Genomic DNA, 22,863 nt, shown 5'->3' with positions numbered 1-22,863 from the left:
GTACAGTTGTCTTTTGGTGTCTGAGGGAGATTGGTTCTAGGGCTCTTGAAGATACCTAAACACATGGGTGCTCAAATCCCTTAAGTAAAATTGCATACTGCTTACATACAACCTACATACATCCCCACAAGTACTTTGTGACCCCAAGGTAAGTTACAATGCCCAATATGCTGTAAATCATATGAAAATATGTTATATGCATAAAATCAGTAAAAGCTCAATAAGACCACAATTCACAATTTTTCCCCTGGATCTTTTTGAAACATTGTAAGAAACCTGTAAGATATATATATATATAATATATAATATATATATATATATATATATCCATATATATTCATATATATATGAATGAATGAGACTGGCTTATTAGCTTAGGAGAAAAAAACAAAAGTATAAAATGAGAACAGATGGAACCAACCTAGATAAAGGTGATGAATCTTCTGGGAAGGAGGATGGGCCCAGGGAATAATGCCTTGTCTGAAAGATGCCTAATTTTCAAGTAATATACAATATATAGTATGAAATACTGAGGGAAACTGAGCAAAATCCTCTGATCTGATGAGACTACTCAAAGGCTGGAGACAACTCAGACCACACTGCTTAAAAGGCATCAAGACTACTTGTGACTTTTTTGCTTTCAGGCCAAAGACAAAAGAGAGTGCTTCTCTTGTTCACTTGCCTCAGCCCTGTACCTGGTGCTGCCATCCACATGAACATACATGGCCTGGAGAAATAGCTTCTTCCCATGAGGCCAAGCAAAGGACAAAACAGTGAATGTGCACGGGTAAGACATTTATCTTTCACATTTGAATTTGTCACACAGTCTCTGAGTACTGAGTGACAGAACAAGAGCTTGTTCCAAAAGAAAGAAAAAATGTCCATTTTCTCAGGCAGACAAAAATAATTGCAGAACTTCTTTGCACTTAGCAGATATTAGAGAGACATTGGTGAGACTGGATGCTGGCTAGTGATTATAGAAATAATGGTAACAGGAGAACCGCTGCCATAGTGAGAATTTTCTCTCTCTGAACAAAGTAAGTCAATAGTGGCTTCGGTTTGGGTAATTTGCTATGCCCCTCTATTGCTTCATAGTATGCAGTCAGTAAACCTGTCCTTTAAGAAGGAAGCTCTAAGCAGGCAGTGTGCTGCTGAAAGCTGGGCTGACTGACTCTGCTTGGCATAAAGATTGTGCTCCCCCCTCCTTCGCTCAGAACCAGGCAGCATAATCGAGTGGCCTGTCCTTCAGCTCATCCAAGTATGGGTGGCAGCAGGCATCAACAAACAAAGCCACAAGCCTCAAATCTTCAGCCAAAGGGAGTTGTGAGCCAAGAAGCCCCAACACCCCAATTTGGCCTGTTCTAGTGTCTAGCACCATTCGACCATTGTTTAAAAACTTGTCCATGTGTGTATGCATTCTGTCCTTCCATGCATGAAGTAGAAGTTAATATAGTGAGAAACAGTCCTCTTGCAATGGGACCCAGGTAATCACCACTCAGAGTAGATTTACATCTATGGCACCCCTATTTGAGGGTGTGGACAGAGCCAATGATGAGTAAATAAGGACATATAAGGGGAACGTGGAGAAGGACTGGTGTAAGGTAGGGTGAATCTCTCCATGCCCAGCTTGTATGTACCAAGGGAACAAATGACCCAAATTTGAGAACAAAATCTACCTAATATAGTTGAGCTATCTGTTACACACAATATCCTCAACTTCAAGAACCCAAGAGAGATAATAAATGAAGCTATAGTGCTAGTTCTGATGTCAGGCAGACAGCCCTTAGCTGTGTCACTGCATAAATGACTTAAAATGTAATCATATTATAGGAAGTTATAAACAGATGGCTCATTAACTCTGTGGCTGGGGAGTTCAGCTACTGAATGTCAAGAGAAATGACCTTATCAAAGAAATGCAAGCTTTTCTCTGCAAAAGTACTCTCACAATTAGGAATGTGTATTATGAAGACACAAAAGTAAAATGTCTAAAATTGTACCACCATTATTGCCATTGTATTATACAGGTATCTAAGCATATGCATGACTGCAATGCCTCTATCTCCTATCTTGCTTATGAATTGTTATAAAGCAGTTATTTTGAATACTGTGAATATAATGTGCATATTGTAAATATTTAAGATTAACTTAAATATTTAACTCCCTTGCTTGGCTGTGAAATTATTGTGTGTGGAATTTAGTCATTCTCTTGAAATGTGGGTTGTTTTTGGCTTTCCACACCAACATCCTTTGAATACCAAGATGTATCATAAGCAGAATGTTATAGCACTATGTGTATCAAACAGCTAGCCAGGGTCAAAACCTTGCCATATTTTGTTGACCCTTGGTACTTCTATAGTTGTTTCATGCTGTGACTTTTTGCATCATTAAGTGTTGGAAGTCATGGCTCCTTGGACTTCCCCTTGAATTCCTGGTAGCTCTGAAAGGTTCCCACACTGCCCAAGCTGAGCTCTCTCAGAGTAACAGCAGCCAGAACAAGGACCAGGCTTCACAGGGCGCTGGTGGCTGGTGCAAGTCCTTTCTTGGGAACCTCCCTAGGCTCTGTTCATCTAAGGATCTAGCCAAGGCAGTCCCCATTACCAGGACTCTGACAGTCTTGTATGTACATCTCCTTAGTAATAAAATTAAACAAATGGGTAAATTAATAATCCATCACAAATTGCATTATTTTTGTCAGTACAACTCACATTTGCATTTGACCTACTTTAGTATGTCATACGCCTATAAAACGTCAGCTACAAATTGTCATGGAAACTTAAGTTTTCTGTAATTTAAAACGATTGTGAGCCAACATGCTTAGGAAAGGCTCAGACTGGTGAATGTGTTGGTATGTGCTAATAATCTTATTTTTGTTTATCCATCGTTTTAAAAGTCCCAAAAGCAAATCTTATTCGTGGAGAAGTGGTTTCAAAGTGAGTGTGCTACTCTTTAGCCTGGAACACCTGTAGTGTCCACTTGAGCTCTGTAGTTCTGTCTGGGCTGTGGCATCTCTGCTGCTGGACCTCCCACAAGAACCCAGGGAGCCAGGCACACAGCCAGTGTATCCAGTGTTCCTTCCACAGTAGTGACTGGCGTCCGAGATGTGACTATGCCCTAGAAAGCATCCATTCGATAGTCACTTGAAATATTACCAAAGAAGAAATTTTCAGGCCTAAAGTGACTGTGAATGAACAAGTCATGCTTTAGAATCTGGGAAACAGCAATTCCATGTTTATAACAGAGGAGAAGAGCCTATGAGGAAGTTCCTTTTATCATTTTTACACAGAATAGACATTAAGTGGAGAGCTATGGTGGGGAGATGACCCATAAATGGAGAAAAGACTCTGGATAATCTAAGTCTCTCTCCAGAGATCTACCTGGGAAGAAGGTCTTCAAAACATTAGATTTTGTCTGAATAAGAGAATGAGTTGGGAGGAAGACAGCCACAGATCTCAATACCACAGCAAGAGTTCAGAAATGAGATCTGCAGTGTGAGGTGGTAGAAAGGGAAGTTAGTTTAGAAAGATTGAGAAACCTCAATGTTAAATTCTACCAACTATAGTGGAAAGGAGGATACTATTGTTATGTGGCTGAAGAGTTCTTGAACATAGACATACATGTTTATATTCTTGAAATACACATTCCCTGTTTTGGGTGGGTAATGAAGGTATAATACCAAGAGCAAAACAAACAAAACAGAGTATCAAATAGAACAGTGTGTAGGAACTAAAGTGCAGAATGGAACAAAGCTAGATAGGAATCAGCGTAATGCTGCCAAAGGGAGAAACAAGGAATACACGGGTGACTGTTCCTGAAGTGGCCTGCAGCTCTAGGCCGGGGACCCACTCAGTGCCAAGCACACAGCAGCCAGTTGAGCCGCTACAACGCCTCACCTCAACCCAACAGAAGAATTGTTCTTTCTGTGGAGAAGCATTTTTAGAATGAAAATACAGGACCACATGTGTAAGCAAACGCACTGAAGTGACCATGCTAGACTGAATGAAAGATTTGGGTCACTATAAATCTGTAATCACTAGGAAGTCTGAAGCCTTGAAGGCGAGAGAGGTATCTTTATATGTTATTGCCAAACTTATCAATGAAGTTTTCCTTAACTCTTTCTGGGACACACATTCATATATATCTCCACTTTGGATCAATACAAATCGATAGATCATCCTTCTATCGATTTTTCATATATCTGACTATGAAATAATTATATATTCTCTTTTTGTATGCAAAACTTTATTAAACTTGTTTCCGATTCAAGGTATTTTGTATGGACTGTTTAAGAATGAATGAAAATTAAAAGGTCATTTTCTCCCATGCACAGATTTCTAATCAAGGTAGTTTCTTCTTATATTCATAATCCATCCTAATATTTTCTTAAGAGCAGATACTTAATTCGAATGGAAACCAAAGCACTAGACTGCTGCTACAGTCAGTGAAGATGTGAAATCCTGAAATTCTCAGCTATCATGGCTTGAGGTATAATGTGTGTGTGGAGGAGACCTTGTAAATAAAATATCAGAATTTAAAAACAACAGTATCCTATATGTTAGTAGGGGAAAGATATGAGAAAACAAACTGTACAGAGACAAGCGCATTTTTATAATTATGAACTTTATTTTTTATTTACTAAGCCAACACGTTCAGGAAAGAGACTTTACATCTGATTTCCATAGTTCCTTTTCACAGGCAAATTCTAATATACATTATGTACTCTGAACTGGATTGTAAAATCAATGGGGAAAACGACATTGCAGATACTGTTTCTGGTTTTAGTCATGACTAAGTTCTCAAGGCCAGCATTACTCATCATGGCAATGCACTACCAAGAAGAAAGCAGGTAGCTTTTACTCAACAGTGAAGACACAATCTTTAATCAATTACATAATTATAGAAACCTCGTAATCATCTATCCAAATGTATCCTCTCAAATTTCTGCAGCAGAAACTTAAAGGGACCTGTGAAAGGAGCAACAGAAAATAGAACTCAAGTATCAGAATCAAAAAAAAAAAAAAAAACAAAAAAAAAACCAAACAAACAAAAAACAGCAAGGCCATCATCTCTAAGGAAAACTGCATGTAGGTATATTACGGCGATACTTCATTTTCAAAATGTGCTTAAGCATGCAAACGTAACTACCCAAGCTAACTCAGCAACACAGAAGCTACAGTGTGAATGGAGGGTGTGGAAATGGTGCTGCAGTCTTACTGGCCTTCACGACAAGCTCATTTGACCCCAAAGTGCATCACAGGAAGCTGATCCAACTACTCTGGTGGCAAACAGGAGCACCTGTGTCTGGAACACCATCTACATCATGGGACCTTTCAGAAATGACAGTTACTGGAAACAAGATGTCTTTGATACATTGAGTAAAATACTTAAAGGGACAATGGACATTCAAAGAAAACTTAGTGCTATTATGGGTAAAGTGGCATGCTGGGATACAGTTCAGTGAAAGGCTGTACAGTTTCCTTCAAACAGCAACATTTACAGGGAAATTCAGCTCACTAAACAAAGCCACACCCACAGGAGGCAATTTGATATTTCAGGCACAACTACAAGCAATTAAGCTCATTTAAAGTGCGTATCTGATATTTTCTTTCATACTCAGGTTTTTACTTACTAAAATGCTTAGTAAGTTCCCTAACATCTATATAAATACAACAAACAGTAGTTGATATGCCTGAATATACTGCACAAAAGAAAAATGAGACTCCAAAAGAAAAACAACAGGTAGACGGTCTGTGATTAGAAATCATCTATGATCCTTTGTTGGATACCTTGGAATCACCTGGACCTATGTCAATAAACATTTTAGCCAAGCTTCCTTTGAACAAAATCAGGGCAACATAGCAGAACTCTAGCTCAAAAACTAATCATTTGAAATGCATCCTGTTAGAAGCCAAATGAACAATTCTGTATATTATTTTCTTTTCATACATACAAAAATTACCCAACTCACCCTTGGTCCCTGGAATTCCCCCACTCCCACTACCTTCACTGACAGAACAGAGAACAAAGTGAGTGAGCTATGTTTCTGTGGAAGACAGTTGGCAGAGTGTTGGCTTACAGATGCAATCAAAAGATCAAGCCAAATGTGTAAAGAGACCTCAGCTTATTCAGCAGGGCTGTGCCCTCATCTCCACTTCTCAGTATTACTAGGAGCAGACAAGATATTCTTGCAGCTTTTACAGAAAACTGCAGGCAAATATTCTATGCTGTTTGTGAATGCATCCTAGAGAGTTTTTCTAGGTAGTGTATTTGAAGCATACATTATGTTTAAAAGTATACTGATGAGGGCTGGGGACGGAGTTCACTTGGTCGAGTGCTTGCCTAGCACATATGAAGTACTGGATTCAACCTCCAGTGCCACATAAAACCAGGTGCAGTGGTGCACTCCTGTAATCCCAGCCCTCTGGAGATGGAGGCAGTGAGTTAGAGGCCAACCTCGGATATGTGAGGCTCTTGTCTCAAGAAAAAAAAAAAGAAAAAAACCTACCTATCATCTATCAAGACTGAAGCCCAACAAAGGTACAGGGGGTAAACTTCTGCAAATTCATCAGGGAGAAAAAAATTAAAGGCCAAAGATTAGGATAAACAAATTACTGGAGTCAACATTTTTATCTAATAGCGATGAAGATATTTCCCTCAGACAAGAGGTTTATAAATAAATTTAAAAAATTAAACTTTCCCCTAAGTATAAGGCCAACTTGCAAAAGTATTTCACAAAAGTCTATACAAATATCTAATTAAAAAAAAAACCATACATTAGTATGCTCTATCGAAGGGACTAGGGTATGATTGTAGCCAATAGGCAATGCATGAGCTTAGTTTTCATTCTCCATGGGGGAAAGCACATGTGCTCACAGCTGCAGCCAACCTGGCTCACTTTCATGAACGAAGAGGTGCTTTTGCCCACAGCGCGGTGATGCAATAGCATCTGGCCTATGTTCAGGATGTCCTGAGCTTCTGTTCTCTGACTAAAGTGCTATGATGTGAGACTATGCTCACCCATTCCCAAACCCGAGAAAGGCCAGCATCTCCAAATAGCAAATTCACTTGAGGGGTTGTGACATGAAAGGGAAGACTGCCCCTAAATGCCAGCAAATGTGACTTTGAAGCTTTCCACTAATGCATTTGATACCATGCGTCTCTTTGTAACCTTCTTACATTTAAAAAGGAAGCCCTAGCAGTTTAACTGTTTTGGCCATAATTCCTTTTGATACTTTTCTTTTATGGTCAGCTAACCAGATACTGATCCTGTAAGATTATTTGTCTGAAAAATCTTAATTTGAATGAAATGAACTAGATGGCCAGCCTAAAGATGGCATGATTTGGGTAAACATAAGGCAAATTTACTTAACTGCTTGAGAAATGGTCTGCCGCATGGTTGGGTTCCTGTACCTGGAGGCCTCCCAGCTACCATCTGCAGCATCTCTTATGAAAGTAGTTTCCTACCTACGATTTCATTTTTCCCCAAATCTACTTTTCAAGAAACAGTCATTCAAAGTAGAAAAGGGAAACTCAGGAAACCCAGAAAAGCGACTTATTATAATAGTCTTAAATTTATATTTTCTTAAAGTGTTTTTTTAACTCACTTTTATAGAAAATAAGCTCTAAATTTCTTATATTGCATCAAAATTTTGTGCAAATATTTCAAGTCCATTATTCCAGTCTACAGATATTCCAAATAAATACAAACATCATAATAAAGACTTAATTTTAAATTTTCAATGCATGTTGTGGAAACCTAAAGTAATATGATGGATCCATAAGTTAATAGGGTTTAAATTATCAGCAAAACTCTAGCACCAACAGAGGTTACAACTAATATATCCTTAGGCATCCCAAGCTCTCCAAATTTACCTAATAGCAATATAAGCAAAGAGTACATGTGTGCATGAAACAAGGTGTAGTAACAACATACTTTTGGTAATGAAAACTGTTAGCCTGGGGAATTTATCTGATAAATGGAGAAACAGTAGAACTATATTATTGATCCTAGAGAGATAAAACCTATAAGGACTCCCCCACTGAAAGCCTGGTCTTTAATCATTGTGGAGATTTTGCATAGACCTCATAAATATACAGAACACTAGCCAGAACCCTGCTTATGGGCAATCATCTTCCATCATCACTATGAATCTTTAGTTAAAATAGCAACCATATTCACAGTAGGAATAAGCAGAGGGGTGGGGTTTTGATAACCACAGTTATGGACCACAACAGGACTAAATTAGCAAAGTACGTATGTTGCCTGATAAATGGAATACTTTGACTTTTCTGGTGTGCAGAGAGAGGGCTGAATAGTATGACTTGGGCCTCTGAGATGGATAAGTAAACTTGTGTTTACCTGAGACAAGAATGTGCAAATGGTATATAGTTCAACTATGATAGAAAATGGAAGAGCCAAACTAGTAGAAGCTTTTGTGTTTTAATTTTAAGATTTGCTGTAATGGAACCTCCAATATAGTAATAAACTGCACATAAAGCTATTACAGAGCAGATTGTTTTCAAAAGACAAAGTGGCAGGTGATGGCTATGCACTTAATTTATCTTTGGTTTAGGAAGACGAGAATATCGATTAGAGGCCACATAATCCCCAGAATGCAAATTGCTAAGTGAATTCTGCAGTTCTTTTGATCGTGCTAATGGCCTTGGGATGCTTGTCTTGGCTTGGAAATTTTGAGGCTCTGGTTGGGGATTGCTTATTTGTTTTTGTTTGAAAGAGCCAGAAGGGGGACGGAGTTTAGATACTTTCAGATTCAAATTATTTGCAAGATTGTTTTGATTAGACGTTGGCTGATGTTTTGAATTACATGGTGTGATTACTGGTGCCTTCTTAGATGTGGAAGTCCTACTTGGTGATGAATCAGAATCTGGGGGATGTGCCACAGAACTCAAGATGGATGGCTTTGAAGGCTGCAAGGACTTGGGCTGAGGAGACTGGCTTCTTCTAACCTTCTTAGTCTGGTTCACTGTACTTGACTTGGAAGGTGTCTGAGGAGGAGTAGTTACAAACTCCATGTCACTAGGTTGATTCTTTGCCAAATGATGAGGCTCTTGAGCATTCATAGTCATGCTCAGGTTTGTTTCTGAAGGTACGTCCTTCACCACATCCATTGGGAACTGTGGGCTTGATGAAAAAGGACAGTCTTTCAAACCATAGCTATTTTCTTGTTGCAAGCCATGTGTAAAGCTTCCATCTGGGTGTGCATCACTCTGACACATGCCTTGGACTGTGTTTTCACTGTGGGCCTCTATATGTTGTGGCTTTATTAGTTTTCCCTGGGCGTGGTCTGTAGGTCTGGGAAGGCTGCTGGAAGGCTGTAGTACTTGAGGCTGTTAAAATTAAAAAAAAAAAAAATTACCAACAATTTATATTAGAAATTTATCCAGAATGAATGAAAGTTCAATTTCAATTAGGCAAATTGCCACTTATTATACTTTAATATGGATAATATGTGTTTTTTTAAGTAAAGAATGAATTGCAGGATCCAAGCATACTCATGACACACATTAAAATGCTAATGCAAACAAAGTGATACAGGCAGCAAACACTGAACAAGATCCAAAATTAAATGGGACAAAAGAAAACCTTTAAGTATTTAATGAAAAAAAATCTTTGCATCATTTGATTTATTACTTTCAACCTTATCTATAAGGAATACAGAGAAAAATTTCATTAGCACTTTGAATTAATTTCCTTAAGTGCCCCTCACATTTAATGGTAACCTTTAGGATACTGGCCACTTTAGTTTCTGCACATCATTGTTTTGCCTGCATGGACATAGGCTCATCACATGTCCTTGGTGCCCTTGGAGGCTAGAATAGGAGTTCCCCTGTTACTGAAGTTACAGATGGTTGTAAGGTGTGTGTCTTGTGGTTGCTGTGAACTGAACCCTGGTATGTAGCTGCAAGAACATTCAGAGCTCTTAACCACTGAGTCATTTCTCCAGCTATTATGCATTTTAAATGTTGCCAAATGCTATATATCTCTTTTTCCAAGAGATACACAATACTTAGAAAAAGCTGTAACATTAGTTTATATGAAATTCTAATGATTTACAAAGTGTCCAATATACTTAGCCCAGTATGTGCAAAGCACTAAATTCAACCCTTAGAGCCCCCAGCAACCACCCAACAGTCTTTTCAGTGGCAACTAAGAGAGCATAAACATGCAATCAACTGGAACTAGAACCAAAGCACAGCAGCCAAGTTCTCAAGGCCTAGCAGCCTTGGGTACCTTCAACAACCTACTGTTATGCTACCTATACAAATTCCAGAGAACATGTGACTTCCATTATTTTGGGTTATCCAGTAAAAAAGGTACAAACAGATACAAAGGTAACAAATCAGTAACCATCAATTTCTTCTCCCACATACATACTTTCTATTTAACAATTTAGGCTAAAACAGAGTAGAGGCTACCTTAAATGCCCTCCCCTGATAATGAGATTGATGACTGACTTATATGCCATCCTATAGCCCTCAACCAGCAGCTGGTGGAAGTAGAAGCAGACACCCACAACTAATCACCGAACTGAACTGGAATCCAGATGCAGAGAAGGATGAGTGAAGAGCAAAGGGGTCCATACCAGGCTGGTGAAACCCACAGAAACAGCTGACCTGAACATTGGGGAACTCTTGCTCCCCTGAGTGATAGCTGGGATACCAACATGGGACTGATCCAGACTCCAGGAACATGGGTTTCAGTGAGGATACCTCGGAAATCTACAGGACCTCCTGTAGTAGTTCAGTACTTATCCCTAGCATAGGTGTAGACTTTGGGAGCCTATTCCACATAGAGGAATACTCCCTGAGCCAAGACAGAAGGGGGTGGGCCTATGACCCATCCCAAAGGATACAATAGACTCTAATGACACCCTATGGGAGGCCTCGCCATCCAGGGGGATAAGAAAGGATATGTGATAGGTAGGGTTTTAGTTGGGGGAGGGGTGGCGGTAGGGGAGGACAGGAGGGAGAAGGGAACTGGGATTGTCATGTAAAACAATCTTGTTTTTAATTCAAATAAGAAAAATCTGTAAAAAAAAAAAACAATTTAGACTAAAATGTCAAAAACTCTGGGTTTGATTTTAACAGATCATTTTTCACTAATAAAAATATTTTTAAACTATGCTAATCCACAAGGAAACCTTCATAGCGTCTCTCACATCTCCTGCTTCAGGGAAGAACTTATGTAACTTCATCATTGTGTTCTTTTACTCCTCGACCAGCAGTAGAAGAGGCTTCCCAGGGTCAGAAGTGAGAGACTGAAGTGGCATGGCTGGGAGTGATTGAGAACAGGATTCACCACTCAGGAGGAATAGCTGAGGGCCTTCCAGTACTTTAAAAGGGGGAGGGGGTGCATAAGATAGCATGCCAGTCAACATTCCAGCATGGAGGAAGGAAGGGCCAGCAAGTTGCAACTCCTGAGGAGCTATGCACAGCTGATGGCTTTGGAAGAGGTGTTCAAGTACTCTTTAAGGGCATTTCCCTTGACAGGTTAATGAAGCTCCAGTGGAAGACCCTACACCAAGGAGAACATGGGCAACACAAACTCGACTTAGTAAGTTATTATATTTTTAGTCTTTAAAAAGAATACAATGAGCCGAGCGGTGGTAGCGCACGCCTTTAATTCCAGTACTCGGGAGGCAGAGGCAGGTGGATCTCTGTGAGTTCGAGACCAGCCTGGTCTACAAAACCTAGTTCCAGGACAGCCTCCAAAGCCACAGAGAAACACTGTCTCGAAAAACAAAAAACAAAACAAAACAAAAAAAAGAATACAATGTTGGAATGGGGTGGAGAAGTGAGGGTAGATCTGGGAGGGGTTACTGGAAGGACTGAGGGGGTGAGAAAGATCAAACCACACTGTATGCATACAATAGAGTTCTTAAAGAACAAAAACATTATATTTTAAAAGGCAGATTAAACTGCACAGCAAATGAATGTTAACATGAACTCTAACTGTAGAATGTTTAAAATAAAGGTAGCCCAATTGCTGCCTAAATCGAACTATCCGGATTTCAAAGACAGTGGGTATTTTTCAATCTATTACCATGGAGATTCGCAAATTGTCCTTCAAAATGAAACGTACTAAAATATCACTGGTAATTAATTTAGTAGATTCTCCTGAAGGTTTCCTAGTGAGCATGTAAAAGCAATCACACATGTCAAAAAGACATAATAGAAACATCAAGCAGGGAAGTCAAAATCTACTAAAGGTGGGGGCCTGGAGCAGAGCAGCACTAATGGCCAAGTGGCATGGCACTTGTTCTCTCTTTCCACCTCCAGACAGAGTAGTTTCCTCATACCAATTTAGAAGATCTTAAAGCAATTTAAGAACTGAAAATAGCAGTGACAATTTTAAAAGATGAAAATTTTTTTATAGCATGTTTATTGCCCTAGGAATAAAAAGGGTGCTACTGGCCCGCAAATGTATTTTTTTCTCATTAAGACAAGGTAATCAGAGCACCAACCTTCCAGAAAAGGCCCACTTTGACCTGACCATGACACAGCCACATGCACTACTAATTATTCACATTCCCCACTTCTCTTGGAGAAACATATGGAAACACAGCAGAATCAAAAAGATGTGCTGTATGTGTTCAACATAACAAAGCTCCATTTACAAGACTGACAATTAGGAAGTGACAGTTTCTAAGAATATATCATGCTGAGTCTTTTATCTGAGGAAATAAGACTATATAGTTAAACAAAAGTCTAAATTATCATCTGTGGTAGTTTGAATGCAATTGACCCCATAATCTCATAGGGAGTGCACTACTAGGTGTGGCTTTGCTGGAGTGGGTACAACCCTGTTGGAGGAAGTGTGTCACTGTGAGGGTGGGCTTTGGGGTCCCTTTAGCTCAAGCTTCCCTCAGTATGACTTTCAGTTGACTTCCTGTTGCTTGCAAGATGTAGTCGCACTCTCAGCTCCATTACCACATCTTTCTACATGCCATCATGTTCCCTGTCACCTCTGAACTGTAAGTGAGCCACCCCAATTAAAAGAGTTGCTGTGGTTATGGTGTCTCTTTACAGCAATAAAAACTCTTAAGACAGAAGTTGGTACCAGGGACTGGGGTATTGCTATGATAGGCCTGACCATGTTTTTGTTTGGAATAATATAGACTTTGTGTTAGGAAAGCAGTAGAATACCCTTTTTCTTTTTCTTTTTTTTGTTTTTTCTTTTTTGATTTTTGTTTTTTTGAGACAGGGTTTCTCTGTGACTTTGGAGGCTGTCCCGGAAGTAGCTCTGTAGATCAGGTCGGTCTCGAACTCACAGAGATCCGACTGCCTCTGCCTCCTGAGTGCTGGGATTAAAGGCGTGAGCCACCACCGCCCGGCCCAGTAGAACGCTTTAAGAATTACTTAATGGGCCACACTAGAAGGAATATGGAAGTCAGTGGTGCTAAGAGTTATTTGAACTGTTGGGGGCTCACTCAAGAAGTTCCAGAAGAGAATTTTATTATGCTGCCTAAATATTCTTCTTGTGATATTTTGGTGAAGAAGGTGGCTGCTTTTTGCCCTGGTCCAAAAGAGTCTGCCTGAGGCTAAAATGAAGAATTTCCAGATGAATTCCATTGGCAGAAGACACAGCCTAACAGAGACTGTTGTGTGGATATTAGGGGTAACTCCATTGCAGATTTATAATGAAAGGAGCAAGCTGAGCAGGGTAAACTAGAAAATATATATTTTGAGTAGAAAAAGAGCACCAGAAAGTGAAATGGAGCTAAATCTTGTATTCAAGGAGATAAATGGATTAAGAAATGGAATAAAGGGAGTGATGACTTTGGTGCAAGATCCCACCCACTCAGTTAAGTTTCCAACTTGTGAAAGGGAATTAATGAAGTTTAGAGTTTGCCCGGCTGGTCTTGCTTTAGTCCAGTATTTCCTTGGTATGCTCCCTTCCCTGCATTTTAAAATAGTAATATATGTTGTAAGTATACAACCTGCTTTTTAATTTGATTTTACAGGGGATTACAGTTATCAGATTCCATGAATCTCAGAAGAGACTTTGAACTTTGGATTTTAAAACATTGTTGAGACAGTGATAAACTATGGGGACTTCTGAAGTTGGACTAAATGCATTTTGCATCATGATACTGTTTATAAGCCAGGGAGTAGAATGTGATAGCCTGAATATAATTGGCTCCATAATTTCATAGGGAGTGACACTATTAGGCGGTGTGGCTTTATTAGAGTGGGTATGGCCTTTGTTGGAGGAAGTGTGTATGGGGGGGGGGGCTCTGAGATTTCCTATGCTTGGGATACCAACCAGTGAGCCACTCCACTTCCTGTTGCCTCCTAGTCAAGATGTAGAACTCTCAACTCCAGCACCATGTCTGCCTGCACAAAAAGCCATGTTCCCTGTCAAGATGATAACGGACTGAATCTCTGAAAATTTATAAGCAAGCCCCCTCAATTAAATGTTTTCTTTTATAAGAGGTAACACAGTCATGTCTCTTCACAGCAATAAAAACTTAATGAAGACATCAACTAATTAGAAAATAAATCAGTTATTTCTGTAAGATAAGTAATGTGAATTTTATACACTTGATGCAAAATGACTTTTAGTAATATAGTTTCCCTATCCTAAAATGAATGCCCTATGTTTGAAAACTGTGATTTTGGAAATTCCACTGTTAGGGACAGAAAAGGTCTCTTTCAAGGAGAATAAGAAATTGCTACACTATGAGGTCTAAGGCAACAACAATGGAAGAGGCATCCTGCCTCGGACTAGATTGCTACTAACAAACAACAATGTGCCCACTAACAGCTCCAGAGCACTTAAGTCTACTAAAATCACACACAGTACAAGGAGTGAGAAACCCAGAGGTGAGTGCACAGTTGTCCCTGTGCTTAACAGAGCTTGTTAAAGAGGCCAGGCAAATAAATGACAAAACCACTTCCAACAACATGGAATCAAAAAGAAAACACAAACCTGACTGGAGAAAAAAAAAACATTAAAAATGTACAAACAATCTGGACTGAGGTTTTAAAGGATGAGCAGGAGCTGTCAGGTAGACAGGTAAGGAGGGAATTCTAAGGTGTGGGCTGGTACATGGCCATGGCTAACAAAGACCATGATGATCTGCCATTTGGATGCCACGAGAATGTGGAGAGAACACTGCTGGGAGAACAGGCGAAGCTGGTGCCTACAGGAACTTGTCAAGCTACATAAGTTGGCATGCTAGATGATGAGAGCTACTGATTAATGATAAGCAGAGATCAAAGGACAGAGTGCTTTAGGATCTCACTCTGGTGGAACCAGGGAGAAACTCAATGAGGGGGGAAAAACTCTAAGTTAAAGAATCATGTGGTGAGCTATGGAGAGCCCAAGTAGGCAATCACCAACAGCTCAAATAAAATTTTAAGTGTAAAATCAACATACTGTTGGGGAAGAGACAGGACAAACAGATTTGAGGAGAGGAAAATTCACAGTATTTCCTGTTATCTGGGCAAGGTTTCTGGGAAAGTACCTACTAGTCAATGTATTTCATGGCATTAACAGCTCACAAGACTCATAAGACAACTGAAACCCAAGCACCATTGGGGGATTGGGCAGCCTCTGCTAGTCACAAATTAATGAGGCTTAGTATTCTGTCCTTGGAACTTGTCCAGGATTTGCTAGGGAAGTTCTTAAATATGTTTTAGATAAATAAATATCACCATACCCTTCTACAATTTCTCAGGCTAAATGTCAGTAATAAGCACTACTTGGGAACTGCAAAGGCATAATGGTCATCTTTAGCAATAACCTAAGATGCCTATCTGAACTGGTTATAAAAGTAACCAGAGACCATATGGCTCCTCAAGCAGGAGCTACCACATTTTATTTTTCATAGTAGTCAGTAGTAATTGTCACATAGTGGTGATTAAACACATGCTTGCCATAAAAATGAGCAAGGGAATATTAGCTGTATATTCAAGAATGGCTCATCTGGCCATAAACTAGCAAAGATGACTGGTTAGGCCATTAATAGGTAATTAATGACTAAATAAAAGTCAAGCTCTACAAATTAATGAACAAATCTGGATAATAGGAAATAAACTTTCCTTTCTTAAAATGTTTGATTTTTATTACATATTAACTTGAACAGAAGTATCTTTCATAATGACCTACAAGTTTAGCCATTAAGTGCTTTTTTACATTTCTGGCTCAGGAGGCCGGGAAAACTATCTCAACAGGCATTTAGCTGTTTCCCTATTCCAGTAGCAATAGATAATTATGCATGCAAACTATTTAGCACCAAGCTTTTTGACACACATCACCTATGATAATTAGAAAGTTAAGCATGAAAAGCTCAAGGTAAGGCTCTTTAGTAATTGGACCTGGTAGAATAGCCAAGATATTCATCACATGAAAATAAATTAGTTGCTACAGGACATGACATTTCTAGGTCCAAATGCATAGTTCAGTAAGGTTAACCACAGCTATATGTTTTAAATCAGCAGCAGGCATGTGTGACTATGATACCAAAGCTCAGATTCCTTTACTTCCCGGATAGAGGAACTAGAGATAGAACATTAAAAAAAAAAAAAAAAACCTATTACATTTTTCAAAGAATTACCAGATAGCATCTATGATCAGACTGATGTCAGTCTGAGTTCTGGATCTATTCCTTACAATTAGCGTGTTATTGAGCAAGTGACCTGAAATAGAATTTCGTAATTGAATTTCTGCAAATAATAGCAAGCCTATCAGGTCTTCAACACAATGCTTAGCACTTATAACTACTGAGGTAATATTATACTCCAGATTGGGAAGCAGGTGTTTCCTTCTGCCCAATGGTAGAAACCCCAATTCTAAGTTTGAATGCATGTTGTCTACTTTTCCCAAGACTTTTTGAGTGGAAGGTATTAGTCTCTTCTTTTTCTAAATGAGGACACTGACATTTAATGAAGTAAGGTTCAAAGTTTACACACTTCAGCAAGTGGCAGCGGTCAGTTTTAAACTATCAAAGAATTTAAAATAGAGCACTAAAATGTGTTACTGTTATGTTATTTGTTATAAATTCATGGGTTTTCAGAATATACAGTAGAACCAGAAGATTATCTTACAGTTTTAGTGGAAGTAAGAAATCTACACATTCAATACCATCATACAGGTAACAGATTTCCTGAAAAATTCCCTACTTGGTTCTTAGTTGATTCACACCTACAAAGGATAACAAGCAGACACCAAGCCCAAGCCCGTTGGTTGAGCAGTCCCTCTGGATAGAGGTGGACCCACAGTGATTCAGTAGAGGAAACCCTGAGGAAAGCTCTTCATCATTATTGTCTCATCCCACCCCAGAGGTCTCTAGAATTATGTTGGGTTTCATGAGCATCCTTCTCCTCCAGACACCAGCAAAAAAAGATGGCAGCTAAAATGTCAAGTACTGCGTAAAACGTTCCATAGTCTGTAATGCAGAAAACAGTAACTATTCAAGTATTAAAATGCTACTGCATAACACACATGAAATACCTAAAATCATTTTCTGAGCTACATATGAGTTTACTGTTATTATTGAATACACTTTAATACTTCAAAGGAAGATGGAAATGGAGCCACCTATAACATGCCTGTAATCTCATGCATGCACACTCTGACATGCATCATGCAAACCAGGAGAAAACAGAAAAGCAAAAAGTGACCATGAGGAAGGTGGTAGGAAAAAATCTGAAATTGTACTGTACCACGCTTTGTCAGAGAAGTAATGGACTAACTTCTCAACTCCTTGCCAATGGCACAATGGGAGAGCAGAGACAAGAAAAAGACAGGACAAGGGCATCAGAGACCAGACAGAACACCAAGGATTTCCATGACTGGGCAGCAGCCAAAGGTATCTGCTCTGCTTGTATTTTTCTAGGCATTCCTCACTTTTGTACATAGTATATTTGCATATGGTAAAGAATATTTAGTAGGTTTATACCTTTTTTTCTGCTAAAGTGGTTTACAAGCTAGTACAAATATTCATACCCACAGAAAAGTATGTTTAACACATCTTACAAAAAGGAATCACTTGAATTTTACCAAACACAATACTGAAAAACCCTTGACACAAGTTAATACTAACATTCCAAAGACCTAAGGAGATCAGACCCATATAAACTCTTATGAAGAAAGGGAAAAAATATAAAAAAAAAATTTTTAGTAACAAAAAATATATCATAAAACAAGGCTAAACACATTTAGTATTTGCTAGTTTGCTTTTATTGCTGCGATGGCATTACAGAACTCTTAAAAGTATAATTAGACCTTAACTTAGAAATTATATTCTAAACGATACATGAGGTTCCACACATCACTGTGAAGATAAATTATTTAAGCAAGCCCCTCTGTAACTAGCTTCAAATGAAGCCAATCATGCTTCCCAGTGACACGTGGAAACCAAGAATACTCTTTTGTTTTCTAGATTCCAGAATGGCACCTCCAGATCTCAGAAAACTTGAGGACATATGACTAGCATATGTCACTTAAAAACTAAAGAAATATGGAACTGACCGATCCTCTGAGCTTAAATTGACTGCTTAAATTATCAAAACGAGTAGGAGTGACTTAAGTATTTACTATTGAGGCACAGCCACTGACACATGACTGAATCCATGCCACCATCTCTTAGACACAGAGTCTGTCACTACCTAGCAGATGCAGACAGAGAACTTTGGGGAAAAAGTTCTAAATTGCTTAACAGTAATACAATTCCACAGGTGTAACCAATAGGGTAGGGTGTGCAAGTGCAATGCCTCAGCAGCAATGGCTGGCTAAAGAAACACTCCCACTATCTGCAGAGCAGGCGCCACAAAAAGCTTCAGACAGAAAACAGCAATTGCTGTACCTGCCAACTACAGGTGCTAACAGAAAGTAACACATGTGTAGGTTTCTGGGAGGTCCTACTAGACCATGAGTTAATTGCACATTTCTAATTAACTATGCTAGATACCATCTGAAATTGACTGCAAAATGTATATAATATTACAAAAAATGGTTTAATGTGTAATTGACTTAGTTCAGTTTCTACAAATTATCTTAGTTTTCATTTCAATCAAATATTATATTTTATGAAAAGTCACTCCCAAAGCTAATTGCCCAAGAACACAACAGAAAAAAAAAAAAAAAAAAAGGAAGAACACAACAGTTGAAGCAACAATGCATATAGAATTGACTGAAGCCACATGTTGGAGTCAGTTAGACTGGGCCATGTAAATCAAACCTATCAGCATTATCTGGCATAGTAACTGCTCCTAGCAAGCGGGCAGGCTTTAGTAAATGAAGTACTTCCAGAGCTCTGCCTGAGGAAGTGCTAGCATTGGATTATACACAATGATAAACTCTACTGCAATAATTTATGTGGACTAGAAAAAACAGATTCAATCTGTACTATAGCCAAGTGATAATATGCTGTCATCCACCAAAAAAAAAGGTGATTTCAAGTTACAGTAACTATGTGAAAAATGTTTACATGATTTAAAAATATCTAGAATATAAAAGATTTTTATTTTATGAGATGAGAAGGAAACATATAAAATCATCTTAGTTCTTTTAGTTCCTCTATAATGAGCTACTATATTGTATGTCAAAGGAAAATTTAAATTTTAAAGAAAAGGTCATCTACAATAAATGGTAAGATATAGGCTCTGGTCTTAGAGCAATTCTGGTGTGTTTTACTTACCTGAACAAATTTCTACATCAGTCTGATTTATTGATTTACATCTTTGACTGTAATACTAATTAATAGCTCTGACTGAGTTATTGTAGAGATCAAGTAATAATTCAAAAAAGTACTTATATACCCAATGCTATCTTTATCTTTTTAAATATATGACTATATTTTATAAACTATACATAAAATTTTCCAAATATTTTTAGACAATTCCCAAAGTACAATATTTAATTACTAGATTAAGGGTATGGACTCTGCAACAATAATTCCTGAGCCAAAAAAAAGAGAGAGAGAGAGAGAGAGAAAAAAAAAACACAATAAAAAATCAAACAGTGAGCAAGCTGGTGACAATAAGCAGGTTAGTAGCAGGTGGGGCAGGTGAAGCCAAATGATCAGTGTGTGGCTGAACCTAGGAGGGGCTCTTGCTCAACAACAAAAAACTTTCCTGGCAAATGGGTTTAATCCTTAGGGAAAAGGACTTAAAATGATAAAGATATTTCTTTAAAAGTGTTTTCTAGGATAGCATAAAATGTATATGAAGTTGCCTAAGCTCTCTTTTTTTCTTCCTATTTTTCATGTGTGGATTAGTGTGTACATGTTTGTATATGCATGTTTTTTGCTCAAGGTTGACACCAGAAATCATGCTTGGTCAATCTTCCACCTGATTCATTGAGGCAGAGTCTCTCAATCAAATCCCAGGCTCATTAATATTGCTAGTCTGCTAGGTAATGCTCTGAGGACCATTGTCTACTCTTTCTGAAGCTGAAATTACAGGTAGACAACCACACCCAACAATATTAACAAGGGCTTCTCAGGATCAGAACTCAGGTCCTCATGTTTAAGTGTTTTAATTGCTGAATCAAGTCCTCAGATCCTGTCCTAAGATCCTTAGTCTTCATATTTAAAATTGGTATATTAAGCCTATATTCACTCAGTCTTATATGGAAGACATGATTCAGTGATTTTCTTATTGCAAATTGCTAACATTTTTAGAACAAAAAAATAAGTCACTAGAGAAGAAAATGAATATATTATGTACTACGAGAAAGTACTATTCAAGAATCTTCTGTCTGAATTTTAATGCAGCTATATGTGTACTGGATTACAAATACATATTTGCATCCAATATATGCACACTGGGCTGGGATGCAAAATAGATTTATCATCACTTGTCAAAATTATTTGTTAAGTGTCACCTGAAGGTTACACAATAAAAGGAAAAAAAACCCAAAAACTATAAATTCTGTGATTTGAATGTAATTCTGGTAAATATAATTATCATTAGAATATAATTTTAGATATCAAGCAACACATCCAGAAATTGCTGGATGGTTAGGACATATGGAGATGTACTTCATATGGTTTGTTTCCTTCCCTTCCTGTCTAGCTGTTTGACACAGAAGACAGAGATAAAAAGAATTCCTAAGTTCTTTCAAGTCACATAACCAAGAGAAAATTCTGAAAGGAATGTTAGTGTAGCAACAAGTAGTCATTGTTCTTAAATATGATCTGATGCACCAAGTGTGGCAGGAGAAGCTCTCTGGACTTGTCATTAAGACTTTCTATTTGCAAGAACAATTATTAATTCTTCCTTCTCGCCATAAGATTACTCACCATTCTCAATCCAATGCAAGTGGATATTAGAGTAGGAGTAAACAATACCAGTTAACCCAAGTCTCCACTGACAACAGCAAAGGGCTCCATATACCTAAACAGAAACTATTTTCTGCTAGCCTATACAAGTTTTATTTGAAATGACAAGAAAAACAGCAAAATAAATATCTGGAATTCATTTTTTATAATAAAAATTTCACTGGACTACAAGTGAATATTTCCAGAGAAAGTCATGTAAAAGCCAGGAATTTCTATATTCACCTCCATTTCCTAGAGTTATTCTTAAATTCAGCAAGAAGATTTCTGGCCAGTGTAGCTTAGTGAAATGGCCTGAGCTACAATTGGTGATTTCACACTCTGCATGTTTAGAACAGGCTATCTTTTCACACTGGACTATCTACTCTTACAACTTAAAATGCAAACCAGACTGCCATTACTGAAGACTCAGCCTCAACTCCTGACCTTTGCACTGATGATAAACACAGTGCACTCTAGTCAATGCTCGGCATTTTATTGATTTTATGTACATTGGTGTTTTGCCTGCACATACATCTTTGTGAGGGTGTCAGATCTTGGAGCTGTAGACAGTTGTTAGTGGCCATGTGGGTGCTGGGAATTGAACCCGGATCCTCTGGAAGAGCATTTGGTGCTTTTAACCACTGAGCCATCTCTACAGACCCATGCTCGACTTTTTAATTGAAACATAATGGAAGAGAAACTCCTTAACTCCCTTTTTTATTAGTAATCAATCAACTTCTATAAAAAAAAAAACTGAGTGCTGGGAAGAATACACTAGTTAAATGTAAAAAAAGACAGTATCCTGTTGAATGTTCATTTAGTATACAAAAAAATTATCTATTCTTATACTCTGTATAAAATCACTGGATTCATTCCTATGATTTCATGGCCTTACTTCATCACACAAAATGGGGGGGGGTAGAAAAATAAGCTTTGTTAGCACATCAGTTATCCACAGAGTGAACCTCAGATAGTACAGTTGTTAAAACACCTCTCTCTTCCAAAAGAAACTCTCAAACTCAGTGAGAGTTGCTAAAGGATGTGGAACGATCTGGCAGCTAAGGCTCAACAAGACTCCTGTGAGCATCTTTAGAGAAAGACATATCCATCCATCCCCAAGTGGTTAGCAGAGCTAAAGCATACAACTAAACCTTACTTTTTTTCCTAATCTGGAGATGCAGAAAGAGGTTTGACCTAGAAAAATTAGAAATCAGTCTTGATCACAATAGTGTGGCACATAATCAGAACCTAACAGCACTGAACCCAAGAGGAAAAGAAAGAAGCAAGTGCCAACAGAAGGTCAATGGCCAGAGGCAAGGGTAAGAAAACTCCACAGCTATTGCAGTTAAGAAATTATTGAGAGGGATACTTCCAGATACATACTTTAAAAATACTTTTAAAAAGCTCCATTTGCTATACAGGCCAATAAACCTTACTTCAATTCCATATTGCAGCTAATAGATAACGGGAACAAATGGTGGGGAGAAAGAGGAGATAAGAGGGGCCCTTCAGTGAGCACAGAGGCAGGTAGGCTGATCTAAGATAAATCTGTCAAGCAGTGCTGGTTTATTGACTA

General features: G+C 38.4%; 1 protein-coding gene across 9 annotated transcripts in view; it reads right to left on the bottom strand.

Moving 5' to 3' along the window:
* Positions 1 to 6,707: 6,707 nt before the first annotated feature.
* The window catches only part of Ccser2 (coiled-coil serine rich protein 2), a 124,675-nt gene continuing 108,519 nt past the window's right edge, over positions 6,708 to 22,863 (bottom strand). For 4 of the 9 annotated variants that reach the window (XM_035452382.1, XM_035452385.1, XM_035452383.1 and 1 more), the window contains exons 11-12: positions 22,444 to 22,481; positions 6,708 to 9,345 (exon numbers count right to left, since the gene is read on the bottom strand). In XM_035452382.1, the coding sequence (XP_035308273.1) occupies positions 8,551 to 9,345; positions 22,444 to 22,481 (833 nt within the window). In that variant the 3' untranslated portion in view covers positions 6,708 to 8,550. The remainder of the gene's footprint in view (positions 9,346 to 22,443; positions 22,482 to 22,863) is intronic. The other 5 variants (XM_027389431.2, XM_027389432.2, XM_027389433.2 and 2 more) reach the window with 2 other exon arrangements.

This window comes from Cricetulus griseus (assembly GCF_003668045.3).
Source record: "Cricetulus griseus strain 17A/GY chromosome 1 unlocalized genomic scaffold, alternate assembly CriGri-PICRH-1.0 chr1_1, whole genome shotgun sequence".
In the NCBI taxonomy this organism is placed as follows: domain Eukaryota; kingdom Metazoa; phylum Chordata; class Mammalia; order Rodentia; family Cricetidae; genus Cricetulus; species Cricetulus griseus.
The sequence above is the reverse complement of the archived record's forward strand: the minus strand, read 5'-3'. Positions and strand labels throughout refer to the sequence as shown.